The 26,131-nt window shown below is 47.6% G+C and overlaps 1 protein-coding gene across 1 annotated transcript in view; it reads left to right on the top strand.

Annotated features, from left to right (window-relative positions):
• Nucleotides 1–26,131, top strand: part of LOC119386438 (uncharacterized) — a 466,488-nt gene that overhangs the window by 40,981 nt on the left and 399,376 nt on the right. Inside the window, exon 4 of the mRNA XM_049413126.1 lies at nucleotides 16,619–16,725. Within this exon, the coding sequence (XP_049269083.1) occupies nucleotides 16,619–16,725 (107 nt within the window). The remainder of the gene's footprint in view (nucleotides 1–16,618; nucleotides 16,726–26,131) is intronic.

The raw sequence follows: 26,131 nt of genomic DNA, 5'->3' as shown, positions 1-26,131 counted from the left end.
GAGCAGTTTCCAAGATCTGAAGGAAAAACTTACGTCAAAGCCAGTGTTGCAGCTGTTTGATCCAAAGGCAGAAACCGAATTGCACACTGACGCCAGTTCCAAAGGGTTAGCAGGAATGTTGCTCCAGAAAAGGGATAACAATTGGCACCTTGTGTACTGTGTAAGCAAGAAGACAACTGAATCAGAAAGCAGATATCATTCCACAAGATTGGAACTGATGGCCATTGTGTGGTGTGTTGATCGACTGCGGTTCCTACTCTTAGGCATACATTTCACGGTGGTCACAGACTGCCAGGCCCTCATCTATTTGAATGCACAACTAACACAGAAACCACAGATTGCACGATGGTATGACCTCATTCAGGAATTTGACTTCACAGTAAGGCATCGGCCGGGTACACGGATGGAGCATGTTGACTCATTGAGTTGAGAACCAGTGGAGTGTCCCACTGATACCATGGATGATCTTTTGGAGAGACGCGTTGAGGTGTGCCTGACCTGTAGTCTGGAAGACCAGATAGTTGCCACTCAAAGAGGAGACGAAGAGTTGCCACTCAAAGAGGAGACGAAGAGTTACGAGAACATATACGAATACTTGAACAGCCGGAATGTGACCGCTCGAGAGAAGACAACAGAACAAAGGACTATGTGCTCAAGGATGGTCGACTCATGCGGATCATCGACTCGGACAAAGAGACTGTAATGAAGTTTGTGCTACCGAAGTGCATGAGGAAAGCAGTTGTGGTCCGATGTCATGATCTGCTTAGTCATTTTTCTGTGGACCGAACTGTGGCAAAGATCTAGGAGACTTTCTGGTTCCCTAGGACGCGCAACTACGTGCGAAAGCACATCTCACAGTTGAAGGTGTGATCGGCAATAAGTAATACGCCTCACGTAGACGACGACGAAGAATCTGAGCACCAACCAGACCAGGATCAGTGCGAAGAACCCTTGGCCGTTGGACGCCCACGCAGGCAACGGGTACTACCTGCCAGACTGCGCGACTGTGTGCTGTAAAACAGCTATCGTTTTTTTTTTTCATTTGCAACCACCTTAACGAGGACGTTAAGGTTTCAGGACGGCCGAGTGTTAGCTATTTTACTAGCGGGTAGCTAGCGCCACCTATCCTGTGCGCCATGATCAGCGGTGTGGCTTGAGACTAGCCTGGTGGTGGGATTGTCTTTTGAGAGTGTGCGCGTTCGTGTGGCGGTGCGGTTGTGCGTATGTGCATGCGAGAGACCGTGAGTGTGAGTTCGACGGACGCTATGTGTGTCCCCCCGTGTGACGAACTTCAGTACGTGTGTTGCTTCGTGTGAGCATTTCTTTTTTTTCATCTTATTAAAACCATTTTTATTTTACCAAGCTATCCTGTGATTTGTGAGTCCCGGATTTCCAACACTGCTTACCTCAGAGCAACGAAACGTTCGAGCGCCACGTGTTCCGGAGCCTCACGCAGACCGAAGGTGAGCCTTTCGAGCAGTCCTATCGGGATCTGCAACCGAAATCGAAAAGCTGTAACTTTGAGAACCTCCGGGAGTCGATGCTGCGTGACCATATAGTGTACGGCACATCTAGTAAAGCGTTGAGAGAAAAGCTTCTAGCCAAAAAGGACTTGATGCTCAGCACAGCTGTTGAGTGGGCCAAGGTTGAGGAAATCGCTGCCGCACAAACCAAAGCGTGGAGTGAAACCAAGAGCGTAGACGCAGTGACGCAAGACAAAAAGGAGTACCAGCAACACAGGAAGGACTCGCTAGGGCACAGCAAAGAGAGACAGCAAGGAAAGAAATGCGGCTACTGCGACCGCTCGCATAGGCCTCGAGAGTGTCCAGCATATGGGAAATATTGTGCTAGATGCGGAAAGCAGAATCATTTCGCAGTTTGCTGCAAAGCAAGAGTAATGCATGTGAATGACATCGCCGAGCGGGATGACGATGACGATGCCTTTACTGTGCTGCACATATCTGTAGTATGTAAGAAAGCAAGCACGGCTGATCGGCGCGACTGGGAGGTTGCGACTCATATTTCGGGACGAGAAGTGCGGCTGAAAGTTGACACCGGCGCGCAGGCCAACCTGCTGCCGCGCGGTGTGTTTGACGCCCTGGGAACCAAGTGCCAGCCACAGCCGGCCAGAGCAGTACTGCGTAGCTACGGCGGTGATATATGGGGTGCATATGGGGAAGCTATGCCTCCCAGTTCAGATTGGAGAAGACACCAGGATAGTGGAATTCTTTGTTGTGAAGAAAGGTCGGCAGGCGATGTTAGGACTGCACGCTTGCGAGTGCATTCGCAGAGAGTACCTGACGCTGTTTACAGGCATCGGACTACTAAAGCGAGAATACAGTATGGCGCTCCAAGATGGCGCCCGCCCAGTCGTCGAGTCGGCACGTGTACCTCACGCAATTCGACCCCGGTTGAAAAAGGAACTTGATCGTTTGGAGGCAGTGGGGATCATAGCCAGGGTGCGGGAGCATTCTGACTGGGTAAGCCCACTTATTGCTCGACAGAAGAACGGTCAACTTCGGGTCTGTATGGATCCCAGAAAAGTGAATGAGGTTTTGAAGAGAGAACACTTTCAACTTCCACGCAGAGAAGAGATAGAAAGCGAACTGGCAGGGGCGAAATATTTCAGCTCGCTTGCTGCCAACAGCGGTTTCCACCAAATACCTCTTGATGAAAGGTCCTTGCACATTTGCACATTCAGCAGCCCATTTGGTCGTTACCGGTTCCTAAGGCTGCCCTTTGGCATCGCGTCGGCTCCAGAGATATTTCAGAGGACAATGACCGAGATTTTTGACGGGCTACCTGGGGTACGCATCTACATCGATGACATTTTAATTTGGGGTGCCTCATGGGAAGAGCACCAAGAAAGGCTGCACAACGCCCTGAAAACAGCCATTGAAGCGGGCCTCACACTTAATTGGGAAAACTGTAAGTTCAGAGTGAAGCAGATAGACTTCCTTGGAGATAGCATAAGTGCGGAAGGCATCAAACCAAACCAAGAACTGGCAGAGTGCATAGCCCATTGCCAGAGACCAGCTACAAAAAAGGAAGTCCAAAGGTTGCTGGGCGCTGTCAACTATTTTAGCAAGTACTTGCCGAACTTAGCAAGTCAGACAGAGTCACTTCGAGGACTGTTGCGTGAAGGCGTTATCTTTGAATGAACAAGAGCGCGTTGCCAGACTGGGTGGCGTACATAGACGGTCTTAGCGGTAACCGCCGAGACTTATGGAAAGCAAAATGCTCTAGCAACTCGGCACCACAGCAGCTTCATCCTACTTGAATTAGCAACGAGGGTGAGGGGAGTCATTCAGGACTGCAGGGATCAGCCGATGCAAAACGGGCATTCATGAGCGTTGACCTTCCCTTAGTGGTCGCAAGATCAACAGCAGCAGCAAGGGAACTATGTGCGCCCCCCAGACAACTAGAAGCACCTACAGCATTATCGCCCATAGTGGGAGCAAGGGCTGCCGAAGAATGCCTTCCTTCCGCACCTCCTAGACCAGCGGGAGTGTTGGGGGAAGATGAGTCTAGATCGTCGTCCAGCCAACAAACCACCGAGCGGCCAGCTGTGCAGGCCCCAAGAGGTTCTGCAGAGACTGCTATAGAACACCGTTATAATACATCCCTGCGGCGGTCATCAGGAATCAGAAGATCTCTCCACCGATTGGGCTACCAGAATTAACAAGTCTTCTCTTGCACCTTATGAAGGACTTACTGTGTAATCAGCTCGTAATTTTAAAGAAAAGAGGATGTATCGGTTACCGCTAAGACCGTCTATGTACGCCACCCAGTCTGGCAACGCGCTCGAGCACTTCCGCGATTTTCCTGCGATTTTCGCCTTTTCAGTTGCATTCTCCTATCATCTCTCGCTTCCTGTGCGATGGACTGTTTTACTACGCATCCTCAAATGGTCTCTTGATGGTTGTCTTCCGTTTGTATATACTGCAAGTGGGGACACGTGCGTGTCCACTTTCGTGGGTTGTAACCAAAGGCAAAATCGTGGCCTCCGAGATAGCTACGGCAATCATGGAGGCTACGGGCAAAACAAACCTGAAGGTGGTCACGACCAGCATTTTGCGATTTACTTGTATGACCGTTCGACAGAGTTAGAACTGCAACTCTTAGCCTTCAAAAGGTACGTGCGCGATGCTGAGTGGTGAGATTATAGGATGTTGTGGCGTGTGTATCTCGCGTTTTCAGTCTGCCTCCAGCTGCTCACTCCGTGTTACACGGCACGCGCCGCAGCCAGAGCCTCTGCTGAGCTTCGTAGTCATGGTTACCATGGTTATCCGTCAGGGCTACGCAAAGCAGCAGCAGAGCCAAATTATCACACTTTCTTATGCGACCGGCTGGGGAGAACGCGGGTACTTTGCTTACCCAACACTCTCGCAATGGCCCGTATCCAGCACAAACGTGGTGAACCGTACAAAATTCTGTATTTCGGGAATTTGTTGCTTCAGACAAGTTAAACTGAGGACAATAATACTCGGGACATATTTACTTTGATATCTGAGCTTTCTTTAAAAAAATTATGTGCTTTTTGTGCTCTCTGTTATAATTCAGAATTGTGCTGATACGTACCTGGTTTACTGAAAATGCTGAAGTTTGAGAATAGTTTCCTAAAGGCAATTTCAAATTTTTTTGTTATTTCTATGATTGAAGTCGAGGACGTTGTCTACCATAAAAAGGTTGCATTATTTGAGTTGCTAACAAGTTATAATGCGTCAGATGTGACCAACTCAGCCTAGCGGCCACGCCATTGTGTGCTGCAAATCGAATACAAGTTGTTGAAAATAATTGTACACAACATAATCACAAAGCAGCTGTTCCAAAACATCAAATGCGCAGCCAAGTTTCGCGGTGCAGGAAGCTTTGTCTTGTGATCAGCCGCTTGGCAAAGTTGAGTACTCAACGACCAGCTGGAGGCTTGAGGCAGCTTGCGGCATTGCTAGGGCTGCTTCGACAGTGGGCGAGCTCTGCTTGTGCGTGAAGGCGACGCTTTTACCGCGGTAAAAGCTCGTTAATTTGAATCTCATGCCTACCGAGTTCGAATTAAACTAAATTCAGACTAACAAAAGTGACAGACTAAAGGCTGTATATGATGATGGAAGGAGTGGAAGCAACTCTGCAACCTTTTGTTTGAAAAAGGAATTAATGATCATCTTTCTGTTTTCGTTTCTTGAAGCATGATCGATTTTACTGCCTGAGCTATTTAGTGATGCAGCTTTTGAAAGGCTTCTAAGCCACCTCCAATAATTTTTCAACATTTCAAGTAAACGCATGGATTGCGTTTGAGTGCCGTCACGATCAACAATGCCAAACGTGGCAGCATTACGAGCCGCGGGAGTGCCACAAATTTCAAGAAAGAATCCCTTCTTCTCTCCGGGCCTTTCGACAATCCTCAGCCCCTCAGCGTTCGCCGTGACGTCAATTCTCATCTCATTGATTCCACTCCTGTGCCAAATCCTCCAAAGTGCACCAAAAGGGATTTACTGCGCCATCCTGATAAAATTAACTTAAATTGTGTCAAACTGCGCCAGAGCCTCGGGTTTGACTGTGTCTATCACCGCAATCGCTCTGCTGGCGTGTCAAAATAGGTGAAGCATGACCTTGAGGCCACTAAAGTTACAGCCACGAGCCAAAGGTTCTTTCGCATACGAAACAGTGCTTTCATGTGTGTCTTGATTAATTAAGCCATGGCGCCATGCACGGTACCGATGAAGCTTCTGTTGCGCTAGTCGGCTCGACAGCAAAACGCGCTCTCCGCAGAGCCTCGTGATTTCTAGGCCAATCGGTGACGATCAAGTGTGGCGGCGATTCATCAGCGACGTCGTCTGTTCCAGAAAGGCTGCTCGTAGCTCGTTTCAAGCGGCGCACGGCAGGTAATTAGGGCGATGTTTAGTAATAACTACACGCGTGCGGGTAAAATGTCTATCACTTCTGTTTCTGGACATTTCGGTACAAAATCGGGGAAACCTACCTAGAAATATATATAGAACAAAATGGAATTATACGTGCATAGAAGAGCAACGCGAACGGTGGGAACACGCCGACACTTATCAAATACTTTCTCCATAAATCTCCATCCAGAAGAGGTTTTTCGTTGTTACTTCCACCAGCACATCCATGCATGAATCTATCGCGTTTGCTGTTAAAGAAAAAAAAAAAGTCCCTTTCCTTTGGACACCGTGAGTGGAAGGGCCCTTATATGAATATCTTGCTTACTTTTTTAAAAATGAGATCTCATTATAAAGGCTTGTGTCCTCATCGGAGAAGCCGCTATTTCATCTTAAAGGGGCCCTGCACCCTCAATTACGCACGTTGTTTTTATCGGCCGTTTGCTTTCTATGGGTCTTGATGACTGCTGTGGCACCAACGGAAGCGGCGAGAACGAAGTGTTTGATATTTTAATTTGCTTCCGAAACGGGTTTCCGCGCCGATTGCAGCATCGTACAACGACAATTTCTGTTACAGGAAGTGAAGTAGCGTGCGTGACTTATGCTGTTCGTTTTGATTGGTGGGAAATTAATATATAGTACACGCTTGCGACACACTCAGTATGTGGAATTTACTCATTTTAATGTGTTTAATGCTCGTTACAGCTTCGAAAAGGACACCAATTTGTGCATCGATTTTAACTTATCAGAAACTGCGACACAGATGGCGCTGCCGAATGGCCTACTCAAGGCGCAGCCTTCATCAATACACTGTGCTTTTCTGAAATGTTCGAACGTCCTCCCGCCTACCGGCCTACCGTTCTTCCCTCGTGTCAGCATACATTGATACAGTCATCGGCTAACTTGTGCGGCACAGAAGCCGTCAAAAGGAGCGGCGCCCGCTTTCGACTATAAGGCCACCATGTGTTGCGGGGTTCTGGTATGGCAAAATGTAAGTCGCGTTTTGATTGGAAGCAGACAAAACTCCAGTGACACGTCATTGGGCGAGTGAAATACGAAAGGGTACGCCAATATCTGTCGTCTGCTTTTATTTTGAATTTGTAAGTTCAATAACTTCCGTTTCCGTGCGTCTATCTCCAAAATTCTTTTTGCATTCATCTCAGGACGTTACAAGGAACGCGTTCAGATGTAAAAATCGGAGGGTAAAATATGAGTGCAGGGCCCCTTTAATATGCGCAGATATCAGTAGCGGGCCCGTTGCTGACGGCCCTGGCATCGGAAGGCCCACTGTCCGAAGGCCCAGTTTGACCTAGTACCGGCGGCGTTCGCAGAAAATGCGCCTTTTATCGCGGAGCCATGACGTCACCATGCGTCGCGTAGCAACGCGTTGGAGGAAGGAAAAGATGAGAAGTGGAGAGTAGGAGAAGAATAAGTAAATAAAAGAAAATGAAAATTCTTGGCGAGGAGGGATTCGAACACTGGTACCAACGGTCCGAAAGCCAGCGTCATAACCACTCGGCAGCTATCCAGGCACGCTAACAGAACAAGCATACATGGGTACCACATGATTGTGTTGGTGTGGGTGAGAGAACGAGAAAAAGATAGAAAGAGAAAGACAAAAAAGAAAAACAAAAACACAGCAAAAGAGAAAGAAATAGAGAAAGAGATAGAAACAGAGAGATAAGCCTGTGAGGGTGAGGAGGGGAAGGGGTGAACATAGCATAGCCTTGTATAGTATAGTATAGCAAGGGCGCGGGAGATGGAAGTGTGCGTGAGGAGGAGGGAATTGGGGATGGGAGAGATTGAAGCATAGCATAGTTTTGTATAGGATAGCCAGGGTTGGGAAAGGGAAGCTGAGGAGGAGGTAATTGGGGTTGGGAGAGGGTGAAGCATAGTATGGCCTTGTGTAGTATAGAATAGCAAGGGCGTGGAAAAGGGAAGTGTGGGTGAGGATGAGGGAAAAGGGGATGGGAGAGATTGAAGCATAGCATGGTTTTGTATAGTATAGCAAGGGGTGGGAAAGGGAAGTTGAGGAGGAGGGAAATGGGGATGGGAGAGGGTGAAGCATAGCATAGTCTTGTGTAGTATAGAATAGCAAGGGCGTGGGAAAGGGAAGTGTGGGTGAGGATGAGTGTCACGAGTGAGTGCCAGGCGGCCAAAAGACGACGGCGAAGTTCTCAAAACATTCGAAGCGACGAGCGCGTGCACGGAAGATTCGACAGAGCTCGAGGCACGCGAACCGAGCCATGAAGGAGGACGAAGAGGAATGAGCTGGGATTGTCTTCGTGGGCTTGGCGAAGGAAGGTCGCATCGCCAGCAGACGCACTGGCGACGGCAGCGACGGGCGTTTGGGTCTGCGGACGGTGACGCGGGCGTCCCGAGGTGAGGCCGGCGAGATCGACGACGTTCGGGCAAGGCACCTCGGCGATGCAGTGGCCGCGCCCCGCAAGTACGGACGTTCCCGGCGCAAGACCCCTTCCGAAGCAAGCCACCGAAGGCAATCAACGGAGGGCCACGTCAGCGGTGGAACGCCATACTTGGCGAAGGAGCCGACAACGACGTCAGGCCTAGCGGGCCTAGCCGTCAGGAGAGCGGAGTGCCCGCTTGTGACCAGGCAACGACGGTTGGCGCATTGTGCTACGGCGTGGACCATGTCAAGTTAAATGACCGGACGACGTAGACACCAGGCGGGACTTTGGCTTTGCACCAAGTCATCAGAAATGACAAGTAAGACCGGTCCGACGTGTTCGTTGTTATAAGACTGGAGCAGGCTAGGGGTAGGACAATTTAGTTATGTACTGAGTTGAGAGGGTGAATTTTGTAGCGACTGTGTTTTGTACATTTGTATATCTTAGTGTCAAGTTTTCCTTTTTTTATTGTTTGATAAATGTTTGCTGTGCTATGCCCCGAGTCTTGACTGAGTCTATCGCACCGGGCCACACGAAATTCGTGACAATGAGGGAAAAGGGGATGGGAGAGATTGAAGCATAGCATGGTTTTGTATAGTATAGCAAGGGGTGGGAGAGGAAAGTTGAGGAGGAGGGAAATGGGGATGGGAGAGGGTGAAGCATAGCATAGTCTTGTGTAATATTGAATAGCAAGGGCATGGGAAAGGGAAGTGAAGGTGAGGAGGAGGGAAAGGAGAGTTTGAAGCATAGCATAGCCTTTTATGGTATAATATAGCAAGGGATGGAAAAGGGAAGTGTGGGTGAGGATGAGCGAAAGGGGGAAGGGAGAGATTGAAGCATAGCATGGTTTTGTATAGTATAGCATGTGGAGATAGGTTTAGCACAAAGCTTACCCTACGAGGCGACCGTGAAGGGACGCGACGTTCTCCACTGCCGCAGCGAACAAAGACGCTACGGCAGGGTTCGTCGACTCCGGCACGGCGCAGAAAAGGCACTCGAGGCAGGATGTCAACAAACAACACGGGTTTATTAAAACCCAAGATGCAGCACAGTACGACAGTCACGGGCTTGCAGGCCGTAAAGGGAACTCCGCAAGACCGATCGAGTACGCTTGCCAGCGGCGCTACGACTATCACACAAAGGGCAGCAGTCGAGCACACGAACGAGAAGCCGCCTGCTAGAGCAGCGCGTCAACCTCTCGTGCTAGCCTGGGAGCATCTCACGCGGGCAAGCCCGCGCGAGACAGAAGCGAGCTCAAGGGGGAAGGGGGTTGTTACTGGCGGCCAATGAAGACAGGCGTCGCGCAGTGACGTAAGCTAGCTTGGTGGCGTGAGCATGTCGAGGCATGCCCGGACGCGTGCCCGCGCGCCGGGAGGCCGCCGCATGGCTCGCACCAGACAAAGAAGCCTGGCGCTGCCGCCGTGGTCTGCCGATTAACGGCGGTTCCCGGCGCACGGGCCGCGCGGGGCCAACGCGCGCTAGCTGGGGAACGAGGCGCCAAAGAGAAGGGTGCGCTCGATTCCCACAAGCAAGGGGTGGGCGAAAGGGGGAAGGGAGAGATTGAAGCATAGCATGGTTTTGTATAGTATAGCAAGGGGTGGGAAAGGGAAGTTGATGAGGGAAATGGGGATGGGAGAGGGTGAAGCATAGCATAGTCTTGTGTAGTATAGAATAGCAAGGGTGTGGAAAAGGGAAGTTGAGGAGGGGAATGGGGATGGGAGAGGGTGAAGCATAGCATAGTCTTGTATGGTATAACAAAAGCGTGGGAAAGGGAAGTTGAGGAGGAGTGAAATGGGGATGGGAATGCCACCAGCTTCACTGTTTCCTCAGTCTTCGCACCACTAATGCATAGCTGCCCTAAGTTTTTTTCCGTGAGATTTGCAACGAATCGAGATATATATCTAGCCCCTCATAACATCCCTACAATAATTATTACGTTCCAATCTAAATGCAACTTGCTTCTGCAATGCACACCAGAATGTGAAATGCAATGCCAGAATGTGAAATTATCTGCTCCAGGGTGCTCCCCAAGGCGCAATTACTTGCTCCAAAGGGCTGCATAATGGAAATATTTCCTGCTCCAAAGTGCTCTAAAATGAAAATTTTGCTGCTCCAACAATTGCTCCAAATCGGAAGTCTTCGGTAGCATCACTGTCGTCTGCTTGTTATCTACAAAAACCAGTTTGTCCGCTTGCAGTATGTGCACCAGCACCACCTACGTTGTGTGCTCTTGCCGCTCTTCTCCTCAGACGGTGGGGAGGAACACTCGGCTAGGAGGGATGTTGTCAACGAATGGAACATAGCTTCGAAAAATTCTCGCGGCTACGTGTTAGTTGTAGACTCGTGCACAATTGCAACACAACTAAATTTTGACCTCTGGATGGTTTAGGGGCCCTTTAAACCATCATGCAACGTGACGTGACACACATCTGGTATGTAGTAGGCTCTGCATATATAGAAAACAAACAAAAAAAGGCTTTGCAAAGTGGTAGTCTGAGTTTGCTTTTTATTTATCTTGTCTGTGAGACGCGACCACGGTAGTCATTCACAAGCTACGTGAAAGGCGCTTTGATTTCTACCCGCATGTTAGCACCTGACTGACTACCGCAGTATAAGGTTGCACTTGAGAATATTGCCGATCGCTTAAAAAGTCTGTAAAGGACCTATCTTGCTGTTGCCACTCCACAACGGAGCTGCCACTTTTGTGCCAGGTCATGCAACCAGGGGTGAGACAGCTGCGCATATTGCGCATTTTTGATACGATTCTGTTTTCCTGCGCCAAGCTGCTCCAAAAGCATAAAAATGGGAAAAATTGCGCTGAACTGCTCCAAAACAGCATCAAAAGCAAGAATTTTGATGTGTGCACGTCAGCTTTAGCGGGGAACAAAAGACTGAGTTGACATGATTTTTGAAGCAGTGCCAGGAATACCAAGAAAATAATGCGTTCGCAGAACACACAGACGCACCCAAGTGTGTTTCTTCTATGCACCTTTCTAATGAAGACTTGCATCGTGCCTCCGCCATAATCTCCTCTTGACTGTTGTCAATATGCGTGACCCCGCAATGTGCTGCCGTGCCCCAAGCTTGCTGCTTCTACTCGCTAGGCTGTGTGTTCTGGCACTACTGGCGCTCAGTGAAAACTACTGAGTGGTATGCGTAGCGGGGTTGACTCTCAGGTTCTTTGTTGTGCGTAGTGTGTTCCTCCGGTCACTTTCATATGCGCTTCGATACGTGTAAAAGGCGTCGCTTCGTGCCGGCTGTGGGCTACACAAGCATTTAGGCTTAGCTTTATGACCGGTGTATCGGTCGACGGCTGTTTTGCTATGCGACTGGCATGCCTCATTTTTGTTTTGCAAAAAATAAAACAGACCTCTGTACGTCCGGCGCTTTGTTTGAGTGAACACATTGCTTACAACAGAGCATCAAGTTGGGCTAGCTGGTTGATGTTCATTCTTCAAAGGTATACTGCGCTAAAAGGAACAAGGACACAGAAAAGGGGGGACAACACATGCGCAGACTCACAACTGAAATTTTATTGAGTGAAGGGTGACATATATACACTGAAGATTAAAAAAGAAGGATGAGCTCATTCGGCAAAAACTGGTCACGTGAACGCGTCAATCATCATGTCAAAACCTAGAATCTAGATACTGCACTTCACAGTCAGCAAGCTGCACCGACGGATCGCTTACACACGCCCTTGTTTTTCTAATCGCATAAGCTTCGTAGAGCTCCCGTGTATTGCGGTCCTTGTGACGGTACAGGACTTTGGTCCTATCCAGAAGGGGGTGGCACGCCCTCTTCGTCTCCTGTTCACATTCCCTGCAGTGCTTAGCTACGTGGGAGTAAACATCAGAAGCTAAGCGTAGCTAAGCACTGCAGGGAATGTGAACAGGAGACTAAGAAGGCGTGCCACCCCCTTCTGGATAGGACCAAAGTCCTGTACCGTCACAAGGACCGCAATACACGGGAGCTCTACGAAGCTTATGCGATTAGAAAAACAAGGGCGTGTGTAAGCGATCCGTTGGTGCAGCTTGCTGACTGTGAAGTGCAGTATCTAGATTCTAGGTTTTGACATGATGATTGACGCGCTCACGTGACCAGTTTTTGCCGAATAAGCTCATCCTTCTTTTTTAATCTTCAGTGTATATATGTCACCCTTCACTCAATAAAATTTCAGTTGTGAGTCTGCGCATGTGTTGTCCCCCCTTTTCTGTGTCCTTGTTCCTTTTAGCGCAGTATACCTTTGAAGAATGAACATTGCTTACGGTGTGTGGTGCTTGAAGCATGCAGTGTACGGTCGGCGAGCGCTTTACGTGACTCGCGGCGTGGGGGGCAATCGCAAGTCTATGTATTATCGGGAGTGCTACATCAACGGCGATGGACTTCGATATTAAAGAAAAGCGCACGGGCCAACACAGGCAGTGCTTATACTGTAGTTGCGCATGTTGAGAGGCATTATCAATCCTCCCGCCCCCATGCTTGCGATTGTCTTCATGCTCAAGAAAAAGTTAGGGGTTCTGCGGCACTCTGGAAAAGCCGTTGGGGTTCCTCAGGGCCAGAACGTTTGAGAACCCCTGCTCTGGTGGTTTTGCGTGAGAAGGCGGCAGTAGACTGATGCGAAGCGTGTCTGCGTCGTCCCCCAGTAAAAGCGTACAGTACGGCGCTACTCTTGCAGTACCATACGCATGCGTTTGACGAGATAGTCAGTGCGGCGAGGTTTCTTGGCACCCGCGCGGCACTCTTGAAGGGGGTCCCGCACAAGGTGGCAGCGAACGGCGGTGCAGCACGCTTTTGTTGTCTGTTAAAAGCGTGCAGTACACATGACGCTATGCCAGCCATAGTTTCCTAAAAATTAACTAAAGGGGACTCTGGCGCTGCGATCGTTCAGCCACCATGGGAATGATGGGTAGTACACGGATTTGCCTAGTCTTCGTACTTGCGGGCTTCGAACGTACTTGTGGATTTGTTTATTGCTGTGTTTTGGTTTTCTTTCGGATAAAAGAATGGATCGTTGTGAACTTCGGGACCAGATTTGAATTGGTGAGCCTAAAAAAGATAAAGTGGTGAAGTGGAACTGCTGACTTTTGCTGAACTTCGTCTTGCTACAAAGTGGATCCAGGCGACGCATAGCCAAATGGAGCCGAAAGAATGAAGTTTAGACTAATCCGTGTACTACCCATCATTCCCATGCTGGCTGAAGCGCCATGCGTTGCAGCTCCCATAGACATTAGCGCCAGAGTTCCCTCTAGGAAGTATTGTATGAAACTCTGATGCCAGCAGCGCGCCGAGCAGATAGCTGAAGGCGCTTATTGTGATGCTCTCAACAAAGAGTAATACTGACCTACAGAGAGCTCTTGGTAAGCTTGAAAAGCTAAATAAGCAGATGAGAAGCAGACATACAAAAAGCCAAAACAGTGGTCTGCTAAATCATGTCAGTGATCTTAAGCAAAGGCCTACTGCTACGTAACTGCAATTATTGTGCAATCACAATTTTTTAGAAATTTTTGATAAGTGTGATACTTTTTCGGTACCTCTTTTTTCAAATGTTTGAGGAGAACTTAGTTCCCAGAACGTTTTTTTCAATTATTTCATGTTTGTTACATGAGCTAGATAGGTCGCGTGGTATGTTAAAAAGTAGTGCAATTCATACCTGGCTATAATCTGCTAAAAAAAGCTTTCTCAGAAGGCTGGTTCAGTGTTATGTGTATTCAAAGCGAATTAAAATATGTACTTGTACCCCCAAGTTGCTACAAATTTGTTTTTTCAAGCTCCTAGGACGACATATTAAATGCTGCTAACTGCTCCAAATCAAGGCTCTTCTGCTCCTCCAAAAGCTTCTCCCAATTAAAGGAGCACTGACACAAAAATTTTGCACCTTGTTTTTTTTTTGTTGCAATAGATAGCTTATGATCCACTTATCACGGCTTCAAACCTCGTTTGCGCGAGTGCGCGACGGTTATTTATTTAGAGACGTTTTTAGAGCGCCCAGTCGCAGTTTCGGTTTCAAAGAGCACCGAGCTAGGCAGCTACTTCCGGAGGATGGGTAGCCACAGCTGGCCACGTGAACACGCAAAATTGTGACGTAGGTGTCGCGCGAACGTGGGTGCGGTTAGGTGCGATGGGCGCCGAACCAGGTCAAGTGGCGCCAGCTATGAAGGATTAGAAACAACTAACAAACGCGTAATCTATGTCCTCCGAGCATTCGAAAGTGCCCATCTCAACTCGCTAAGCTTACAGCATCGATTATTTGACTATGGCTCTCAAAAACGGCGCCGAATCGGGACGAATACATTGCTGTCGAAGCTTAAGGACATGAATCTAAAGCAAATGGAAGCATCAGTTTGGAACTTACACGTTACAGAGCGCACGGCGGCCACTTGATAGATTCGAAGTGGACGACAACCGCTTTTGGCAGTGCTGCCATGTTTTTCGGAGGCGCGAATGCCTCGCCGGCGAAGCTTGCCGTGCAAGTTGGACAGCTCTCGCGCGTGCGGTGATGGCCGACGTTCTGCGGCACCGCGCCGTTGCGGCAGGCTTGCCGCTAGCGTGAGCGGGCCATAACATCTGCCAACGGGCACGACGAGCGAACAGCGGAAGAGAACACAACTAGCACACGCAAAGCCGCAGGCATGGAGGAAGAAATGGCAGGTAGCACGGCACAAGCGCAAAGGCACAACCAGCCACCAGCCAACACAAACTCGTGACGTAGGTTTGTTTACACATCCGCCGCGTTGATGTCGGCGTCGCGAAGCGCTCGCATCTCGCTCAGTCGCGCGGCATGCACTTTAAAATTGATTTTAAATATGTTCTAGGCTATATTGGCCCTTGATATTTCGTCGACGTTGTGTACGGCTCCACATACATCTATTTCACTCATTATCTCGCCTTCGAAATTTTGTCAGTGCTCCTTGAAGTTTCAACCGTCTCACCCCTGTGCAACGTGCCTATGATCATTTATGACTTGCCTGTTAATTAAAAAGCTGCATTTTTATTTATGCGCTGGACACTGCAAATGTCATCGGTGTCTGTACAATAATTCAATGCCAGTGGTGCCAGTACTTTCGGGCTAGCTTGCACTTTTCCGCATGCTGCAAGCAGTTGCACATAGCAAATATTCCACACATGCACTTGTTTTGCGATGTGAATGGCAATGCAGCCTGTGGCAGAGTACACCCATCATTCGTATCACAGCTGTTAGTGTGTTTTCGATGGGCAGTAGTAATTAATCTTACAATAACATGCTGCATCCATCAACCGGCAAACAAATGTGATTTCTCGGGGTCATCATACCGCGATGGCACATTTTGAGCACCTGCAATCTTCTCCTTCTCCAAAACACCTTCCGAACGGTCTTGGTGCAGGCGTGCAGCAAGTTATCTTGCTTTTCAGTTCTCGGCAATTATGTGACTACGTGTCACTTCTTTCACTCGCTTGGCCGTTCAGACTGAGAGGAATGCTTGAAAGTTGGCCATTGTGGAACTTAAACAATGTAAATGTGTAAACCTGCATACCTCCCTGCTGCAGTGGACTGTCGATGTCGATGCAACCAAACAGTTAAAAAAATAGACAGGGCAGCTGTGACATGTCATCGACCACAAAGCTTGATGCACATGAGGGCGTTGTTGCTGAGCTGTTGATTGCTGACAATAGTGATCAGAAAATGATCTTGATCGTTGCACCATCTGTCTCTTAGTGGTGAAAATGGCTGCGAGAGCCTGCCTTAGTGGCGTGAAGTTTAAATTATCCATGGCAGGGGGGGATCTGATTTGCATGCAAATTAATAAACTTTTTAACACATTAAGTTTTATGGAGCTTGGCCAAACCATGTCACTTAGCTCGAAGGATTGAAAAATTCAAATTAATGAGGTGTGAATTAACAAGCTTTTATTGTAGTGCGCTGTGGTCAAACAGCTGAAATTGGAAGTTTTGGGAAGCATATGAGGTGGGCAGCGTTTAATCAGTGAATGGTTTTGTGCTTGCTGCAGGATTTTACAGTAAAACCACAATTAGCAATAGCAGGTGTCGCAGGCAATTTTTATGAGTCTACAGGTATAGCATTTGAGCTGTAACAGAATCCTGTGGACTCGCTCAGAAAGGGGCACAGTATTCAAACATGTAATAAGCATCACTGTGGACTGATGCCCCACATCATTTTTGCGTGAGTTGGAGTTTAAATTTAATGATGCAAGGGTATGTTTGTTTGATTGTGAGTTATGACTTTTTCATTGCCACAGTGAACTGAGTACACACTAAGTGTGATTGAGAGTGGTGAGACCCTTTGAGCATTAGCTGAGATTGCTGTTTGCGTAGGCCTTGTGGAGCTGCTGCGTTTTTCAAAAGATGCCACTGTGCTGACCAGTGGAGCTGATATCTTGGCAGCTGGTGCCCAGAGTAAGGACTTCAGCTCAAATACCAAGGTAAGGAGATGTCTTTGGTCCCATTACGAAAAGCCACGTGACTAGCTCTGATATCACAAAATGTTGGTGAATTTAAATATGTTCCGAAGGTCCGTCGTTGTCTTTTGACAGTTTCCATGAGCACCGTTGTCTGTCAGTTTCCACCAGCGCCTAATCTGACATCTCTTTGGTAGTGATGGCGCAGTCCTCCAAAAAAAAAATCTTAATGCTGCACGTCGTCAGGGCTGCTCCATGCGCACGCATTTAAACCACGCACGCATGCACGGCGCCGAAAATGAAGAGCAAGTGACACGGATAGACAAAAAGATATTCTGAAAAGCGCTTTCCGTATTCGGCGCAGCCGTACATATGAGGCGCAAACTCGAAGTGTAACAACACGGAGCAAGGTTTTCTTTTTTCGTTTTAGTGGCGTCACCAGGTGTCACGTTAACAATGTGCAGTTCAGAGACTTCTGCAACAACAGAAGAGTGGCGCCGCCAACGTAAAAGCCTTTCTTTTTTAAAGATAGTCAGCGTGGTGGATGAGGTTTGAAGGGATAGGGGGAAGGGCACGCTGGCTCAGGGGGTCAATAACAACAGCTCGAAAGGCGCAGGCCTGCCTCGCGCACACCCGCACACAGAAATGAGCTCTCGCTCTCGCCTCGCAGTCGCCGGTGCTTCAAGCGCGCCATGCGCGACACTGCTGTTTCACGCTCCGTTGTCGGCGAGGCAATCGCAAAAGATGCATGCGGCTCCTGCTCGTGCCAAAATGACAAAATTCAGGGCATAAATCCTAGGTTGTCGGCATAGAAAATTTCTTATATCAAGGGTGTCTCCCGCTGTCACTTTGTTACATAGAGGTCGCAAATATATATGCATAGAGTAACGGCAGGGACTAGAAAAACTTCGTAATATCGAGGAAGTCGTTGCATGGAGGTTCGTTATAGGCAGGTTTAACTGTTTTTTGAAATGTTGTCTGTGAAAATATTGGAGAAGAGCATCTACCAGGGGCGAAACAGCTGCGCATATTGCGCACTTTTGATACGATTCCGTTTTCCTGCGCCAAGCTGCTCCAAAAGCATAAAAATTGCAAAAATTGCGCCGAACTGCGCCGAAACGGCCTCACAAGCAAGAATTTTCAAGCCCGCGTCAGTTTCAGCGTGGGAAAACGTAACTTTAGAAGCAGCGCCAGGGATACGTTCGCAGAACACGTTAACGCGCGTGTCCTTCTATGCACCTTTGTAATGAAGGCTTCCATAGTGCTGTGATACTATGAGTGGTTGTAAATATGTGTGCCCCCCCCCCCCCCGCCCCCAAAATGTGTGCCGCTCCGCTAGCTTGCTGCTTCTCGGTAAGCTGAGTGTTCTGGCGCTACTGTCAACTGTCGCGTAGTGAAAACTATCGAGTGGCATACGTAGCACATAGCGGTGTTGTTCACTCTCAGTTTCTTTATTGTGCATAGCTTGTTCTTCTGCTAGCTACGGTTTTGATGTCGACGCTGCTGCGTGTGTTTTCCCGCAGTGAGGGAAGGTGAGTATTTTTCGTGTGGGTAGAGCGAATATTTCCGGCTGCATGCGTTAACCTTGTTAGAACATACCTGCCGTGAACGCGGCATAACTACGCATTAAACAGTAATAGGCGCTAACCACCAAGTTCCAATTTGCATCTCCTGGTTTGCGCCGCCGCCGCCAAGGAGGAAATAAATGCAGTGCCACTGTAAATAGTGCCTCAAGTGCGCACGACAAAGCCTTTTTTTGTTTGTTCGTTTGCGGCAGTGCTGATTTTGGCTCTCTCGTACGACCGTCCTATAGCACATGGTGGTGACATCAGGGAGCGTTTTGAAACTATTACGCTTACAACAACGCTACGCTTACAGCGCAGTACGCGCGCGCGTTTGACGACTTAGTGTCCGAGCGGTGAGGTTTCTCGGCGCTCGCGACCCATTCTTGAAGGCGGTTCTGCACAACGTGGCAGTGAACGGTGGTGCAGCGCGCTTTTGTTATCACCTATTAAAAGCGTGCAATACACTTGACGCTGCGCCACCCGTGCGGCTGAGCAGATAGCTGAAGGCGCTTTATTGTGATGGGGTGCCTCTAGGCATATGCAGGGTTCGTTCCCCTTCAGGGACGGCGAAGGTTCATCGCAGTGCCCCCAATCCTGATTAAGTCAAAGTATGGGCGGTATGGGGCAGACTTTGCGCTCCTCTCCCCCCCACCCCCCCTCCACGAAGGGGAACACTGACCTACAGGAAGCTCTGGGGAAGCTTGAAAAGCTAAATAAGCAGGCCAACAAAAAGTCAAATTAGTAGTCTGCTAAATGCAGTGATTCTACTCCTGCGCCAACTGCGCCAAAGTGCGCCATATTGTATTTACTGCGCCGTCCTGATAATATCGACGAAAATTGCGCCAAACTGCGCCAAAGTCTCGGGTTTTGGGGTGTCTATCACCGGCAATCGCACCGCCGGCGCGTCAGAACATGTCCAGCTTGATCTTGGAGCTGCCAAAATCACAACCACGGACCAAGAATTATTCCGCTGAATAAATAGCGCTCGCGCGTGCGTCCCGAGTCAGTCACGATGCCATGTACGGTGCCGACGCAGCTTCTGTTCTGCAAGTCGGCTCGACAGCAAAACGCGCTCTCCACAGAGGCTCGTAATGTCTATAGGCCTATCGGTAGCGAGAAAATGCGACGGCGATTCATCGGCGAACGTCGTCTGTTCCAGAAACGCTGCTGATAGCCCGTTTCAAGCGTCGCACGGCATGTAAGGAAAGCAATGTTCAGTAATGACTACATGCGTGCCGCTAAAATGTCTGTCACTTCTGTTTCTGAACATCGCTGTATGAAATCGGGGATATGGAACAATATCGAATTTTCCTTGCTTCGCGTTTATGGAAGAGCACGCGAACGGTGGGAACGCGTTGACACTTTTCCTCAGATATACTTTATCCATGGATCTTCATCCAGAAGAGCTTTCGTAATTTCTTCCACAACACATCCGAAGTTTGTAATCACTCTGCAGTAAATACCCCCTAAAAGGCCCTGCCCTTTTGAGCTCGCGTGCTAGTGTTCCAATTCGAAGTTTTTGCTAGCTCTTTTTTAAAATGTCATCTCATTAATAAAAGCACATCTCCTGGTCGGAGCAGCCGCAAATGGGCAGCTGTCAGTAGCGGGCCCATCGCTGACGGCCTACAGTGAAGTGGCTACGCCATGTTACACGTTCGCCCCTCGCTTTCCAGGGTCACTAGCGGACGGATAAAAAAGAACTCACAGTTTCGCTTAAGGGCGAAGCAATGAATACAATACCAACAAATTGTACTGTTAAGCGAAGTAAGGCTAGCAGCTAGATCGCTTGGATCCGATCTCGCGTAACTCAACAAAACGCTGGTTTAAGGAAATATGGCCGCTCCAGGAAGCGAAGCGTTTTCGTGCTCTGAGTTCTCTAAATGCGTAGTAAGCTTTGAGAGCACAGCAAGTTTACGAGCCGTCTCCTGATGCCTCGAGATAGCGCGCGCGCAAGCGACTGCGTCCTTCGAACGATGCGGTCGCCTCCCCCCCCTCCCCTTCCGCTCCCCTGGCGTCCCTTCATGCTCCTTACGAAAGACGGGCGGGGCGTTTCCTCTCTGTTTGATGAGCAATCCACGGCAGGCCCGCACGCGGGAAGATGTTATGCTCTCCGTGCGACGGAGACAGACGGCCGGCTAGTTTAATCTCTGCTTGAGCCGCGTTCGTCGCCAGCGCTCGCGAGCTTTTACCCGCGGCTAGAATGCGCATGGTGATGTTATTAATTTGGACTTTATACGAAAAATTACGGCAACGTCGACGGCAAAAATCCGCCGAGAGTGCCCATATAATCGCTATCACAATAAAAATGAAAAAAAAATTGAGGAGCCATTTCACTCTGTGAAGTGGACGATAAGCGAAGCTGTTTCGCGCATGGCACAGAGGTGACATGGTGGAGGACAGTTTGGTATGTAAGGCCAGGTTGTTAACGGCCAGGCTGTTAACGTTCAATACGCATTATTAACGGGAAAGCCTTAGATGCTTTATCAAACACGAAAATTGACCGTCGGCGGCGTCAATCGATTGATGCAAAAAATAATCATCATGTGATGGCGTTATCATCACGTCATAGATCGTCAAAACTTGTGACGTTATCATGGCGTCATATATTGTGATGTCATGTGATGACGTCATCGCAGGACATCGTCGCTTTACACTGCTTCCGTGATCGGTGCGCCGATCATGGAGCTAGCGCAAAACCAGGTGAGGTGCAGAAAGCTTGCAGAGAGGATCAACCCGGCGATCGAGAAGAAAAATAACGTGGCTTTCGCCTTGGAGTCTTCTTAGGGGAAAGCATTAGGGATAGTGTGGCTCTTTGCCATTGAGGCACTGCTGTACATCACGGCGTTAGTCTACCACGTCTGCTGATAACCACATAGATGTATTTAGAGTGTTATTTCATAAAGTGCAATTTTATTGATCCGGTATTCTGTTTATTTGCTAGTGTCGAAAATAGTCGACGAAGAGGTTAATCCAGGACACTCAACTGCATGAGTCCTTATTTTTTCGTTAGCCAGTGAAGTATGGAGTTCTCCTGAGATGATTTTTTCCATGAGATTTGCAATGAATCGAAATATTTCTAGGCTTCATAAGAGCCCCATAATAATTATTAAGGTGCTTGAATGTTAATGCAATATGCTTCTGTAGTGTACTCCAGGATGTAAAATTTGCTGCTCCAGAGTGCTCCCAGATGTAAAATTATCTGCTCCAAAGTGCTCCAAAACGGAAATTTTGCTGCTCCGAAAATTGCTCCAAATCAGAAGTCCTCGGTAGCATCACTGTAAATGGTATTGCTTATCTAAAGCAAAGACCTACTGCCATGTGACTACAATTCTTGTGCAATCAGTTTTTTTTTTATTTGAGAAGTGTGATGTTTTTTTGTTTTCTTATTTTCAAATGTAAAGTGAACCTAGTTGTAAAAACTTTCTTCATCTATTTCATATGTTGTTACCCGGGTTATATAAATTGCGTGGTTTGTAAAAAGGTAGTGTAGTTCATACCTGGCGATAATTTTTAAAAAAAGCTTTCTCCAAAGGCTGTTTGAATGTTATGTGTATTCTAAGCCGATTAAAATATGTGCTTGTTCCTCCAAGTTGCTACAAATTTGTTTTTTCAAGCTCCAAAAATGACATAATAAATGCCGCTAACTGCTGTCAAAAAAGGTTCTCCTGCTGCTAAATTGAAGTTTTGCTGCTCCCAAAACTGCACCCAAAACTGCTCCCAAAACTGCTCCCAAATCTATTTCAGCCGTCTCACCCCTGATCTACCCAAAGGTGTCCGTGCCTTGTGTGCTACTGCAATGTTGAAACACAGTTTTGTAGCCATGAGAACTTCTGAAGCAGTATCACTGGACCTAGACCTTGCAGTTCTCCATTTTGCACGCATTCCAAGCTTCCTTAGACTGGGGCTCCTGTCCATCTACCCATTTTCAGGTGCGCACATGATCAGGCTGGCCAATGCCGATCTGTAGAACCAGGGTCCAATCACACCAGTTATATTCACTCTGGTCGGTTAAATATTTTTGCGAGTTTGCTGTCTACGCAAGGACCTGGTCAGCACCTGTGGTCCTTTTCATAGGGCAACCTCCAATTAGTGTGCTAAGATGTCCTGCCCTGGTGCAGAAAGTATGCTCTGATACAGTGTAACTTCTTGCCCTAAGTGGTCTCTTATTTGAATGAAAAACTTAGCTTCTATGGTTGTGACGTGTGCAGGGGGGCAAACAACCAGTGGAAGTGAAAGAACATCAAAACCGTTAAGGGGAGATGCTACTGGAATGGAAAAGTTTGTTTTGTGTATAGCCTAGCGCAGTGAAATGTCTTTTCTTTTTGCATAGTTTTTCGTGCTTATTTCAAATATCTAGTCATAATGAGTGGCATAGTTTCCATTCTGTATTGTGACGATGTGTGAAATGAAGCTCTTCTTGCACCCACTTTTCGGGGAGTGGGTGAAGAGGCGAGGGGAGGGGAGGATAGTAACAGTGTTTTCAACAAGAGCTTCTTGCCATAATCCTCTTTGGGATGTTGATACGGATTTTTTCATCAGACTAAAATACAGATGTGGGGGGATCAATTTTTTTTCCTTGCAAACAGTATAAGCATAAATGGGGATTAGGGCGACATCCACCATGTTCTAGTGCAAAAGTGCCAGCTCCTGAAATTGCCGAAGAGGGGAGGGGGAGGATAGTAATAGTGTTTTCAAAAAGAGCTTCTTGCCATAATCTTCTTTGGGATGTTGGGATGGATTTTCCATCAAACTAAAGAACAGATACAGGGGGATCAGCTTTTTTTCCTTGCAAACAGTATAAGCATAAATGGGGATTAGGGCGACATCCACCATGTTCTGGTGCAAAAGTGCCAGCTCCTGAAATTGCCGAAGAGGGGAGGGGGAGGATAGTAATAGTGTTTTCAACAAGAGCTTCTTGCCATAATCTTCTTTGGGATGTTGGGATGGATCTTCCATCAAACGAAAGAACAGATACAGGGGGATCAGCTTTTTTTCCTTGCAAACAGTATAAGCATAAATGGGGATTAGGGCGACATCCACCATGTTCTAGTGCAAAAGTGCCAGCTCCTGAAATTGCCGAAGAGGGGAGGGGGAGGATAGTAATAGTGTTTTCAACAAGAGCTTCTTGCCATAATCTTCTTTGGGATGTTGGGATGGATTTTTTCATCAAACTAAAATACAGATGCGGGGGGATCAATTTTTTTTCCTTGCAAACAGTATAAGCATAAATGGGGATTAGGGTGACATCCACCATGTTCTGGTGCAAAAGTGCCAGCTCCTGAAATTGCCGAAGAGGGGAGGGGGAGGATAGTAATAGTGTTTTCAAAAAGAGCTTCTTGCCATAATCTTCTTTGGGATGTTGGGATGGATTTTTTCATCAAACTAAAATACAGATGCGGGAGGATCAATTTTTTTTCCTTGCAAACAGTATAAGCATAAATGGGGATTAGGGCGACATCCACCATGTTCTAGTGCAAAAGTGCCAGCTCCTGAAATTGCCGAAGAGGGGAGGGGGAGGATAGTAATAGTGTTTTCAACAAGAGCTTCTTGCCATAATCTTCTTTGGGATGTTGGGATGGATCTTCCATCAAACGAAAGAACAGATACAGGGGGATCAGCTTTTTTTCCTTGCAAACAGTATAAGCATAAATGGGGATTAGGGCGACATCCACCATGTTCTAGTGCAAAAGTGCCAGCTCCTGAAATTGCCGAAGAGGGGAGGGGGAGGATAGTAATAGTGTTTTCAAAAAGAGCTTCTTGCCATAATCTTCTTTGGGATGTTGGGATGGATTTTCCATCAAACTAAAGAACAGATACAGGGGGATCAGCTTTTTTTCCTTGCAAACAGTATAAGCATAAATGGGGATTAGGGCGACATCCACCATGTTCTGGTGCAAAAGTGCCAGCTCCTGAAATTGCCGAAGAGGGGAGGGGGAGGATAGTAATAGTGTTTTCAACAAGAGCTTCTTGCCATAATCTTCTTTGGGATGTTGGGATGGATCTTCCATCAAACGAAAGAACAGATACAGGGGGATCAGCTTTTTTTCCTTGCAAACAGTATAAGCATAAATGGGGATTAGGGCGACATCCACCATGTTCTAGTGCAAAAGTGCCAGCTCCTGAAATTGCCGAAGAGGGGAGGGGGAGGATAGTAATAGTGTTTTCAAAAAGAGCTTCTTGCCATAATCTTCTTTGGGATGTTGGGATGGATTTTCCATCAAACTAAAGAACAGATACAGGGGGATCAGCTTTTTTTCCTTGCAAACAGTATAAGCATAAATGGGGATTAGGGCGACATCCACCATGTTCTGGTGCAAAAGTGCCAGCTCCTGAAATTGCCGAAGAGGGGAGGGGGAGGATAGTAATAGTGTTTTCAACAAGAGCTTCTTGCCATAATCTTCTTTGGGATGTTGGGATGGATCTTCCATCAAACGAAAGAACAGATACAGGGGGATCAGCTTTTTTTTCCTTGCAAACAGTATAAGCATAAATGGGGATTAGGGCGACATCCACCATGTTCTAGTGCAAAAGTGCCAGCTCCTGAAATTGCCGAAGAGGGGAGGGGGAGGATAGTAATAGTGTTTTCAACAAGAGCTTCTTGCCATAATCTTCTTTGGGATGTTGGGATGGATTTTTTCATCAAACTAAAATACAGATGCGGGGGGATCAATTTTTTTTCCTTGCAAACAGTATAAGCATAAATGGGGATTAGGGTGACATCCACCATGTTCTGGTGCAAAAGTGCCAGCTCCTGAAATTGCCGAAGAGGGGAGGGGGAGGATAGTAATAGTGTTTTCAAAAAGAGCTTCTTGCCATAATCTTCTTTGGGATGTTGATACGGATTTTTTCATCAGACTAAAATACAGATGTGGGGGGATCAATTTTTTTTCCTTGCAAACAGTATAAGCATAAATGGGGATTAGGGCGACATCCACCATGTTCTAGTGCAAAAGTGCCAGCTCCTGAAATTGCCGAAGAGGGGAGGGGGAGGATAGTAATAGTGTTTTCAACAAGAGCTTCTTGCCATAATCTTCTTTGGGATGTTGGGATGGATCTTCCATCAAACGAAAGAACAGATACAGGGGGATCAGCGTTTTTTTCCTTGCAAACAGTATAAGCATAAATGGGGATTAGGGCGACATCCACCATGTTCTAGTGCAAAAGTGCCAGCTCCTGAAATTGCCGAAGAGGGGAGGGGGAGGATAGTAATAGTGTTTTCAAAAAGAGCTTCTTGCCATAATCTTCTTTGGGATGTTGGGATGGATTTTCCATCAAACTAAAGAACAGATACAGGGGGATCAGCTTTTTTTCCTTGCAAACAGTATAAGCATAAATGGGGATTAGGGCGACATCCACCATGTTCTGGTGCAAAAGTGCCAGCTCCTGAAATTGCCGAAGAGGGGAGGGGGAGGATAGTAATAGTGTTTTCAACAAGAGCTTCTTGCCATAATCTTCTTTGGGATGTTGGGATGGATCTTCCATCAAACGAAAGAACAGATACAGGGGGATCAGCTTTTTTTCCTTGCAAACAGTATAAGCATAAATGGGGATTAGGGCGACATCCACCATGTTCTAGTGCAAAAGTGCCAGCTCCTGAAATTGCCGAAGAGGGGAGGGGGAGGATAGTAATAGTGTTTTCAAAAAGAGCTTCTTGCCATAATCTTCTTTGGGATGTTGGGATGGATTTTTTCATCAAACTAAAATACAGATGCGGGAGGATCAATTTTTTTTCCTTGCAAACAGTATAAGCATAAATGGGGATTAGGGCGACATCCACCATGTTCTGGTGCAAAAGTGCCAGCTCCTGAAATTGCCGAAGCTGTGCAGTGTTGCTCTGAGCTAGAACATGAGAGAGAGACCACTTC

The sequence above is a fragment of the Rhipicephalus sanguineus genome, chromosome 3, assembly GCF_013339695.2.
Source record: "Rhipicephalus sanguineus isolate Rsan-2018 chromosome 3, BIME_Rsan_1.4, whole genome shotgun sequence".
Lineage (NCBI taxonomy): Eukaryota > Metazoa > Arthropoda > Arachnida > Ixodida > Ixodidae > Rhipicephalus > Rhipicephalus sanguineus.
Note: the sequence above shows the minus strand (reverse complement) of the source record. Positions and strands in the feature narration are given on the sequence as shown.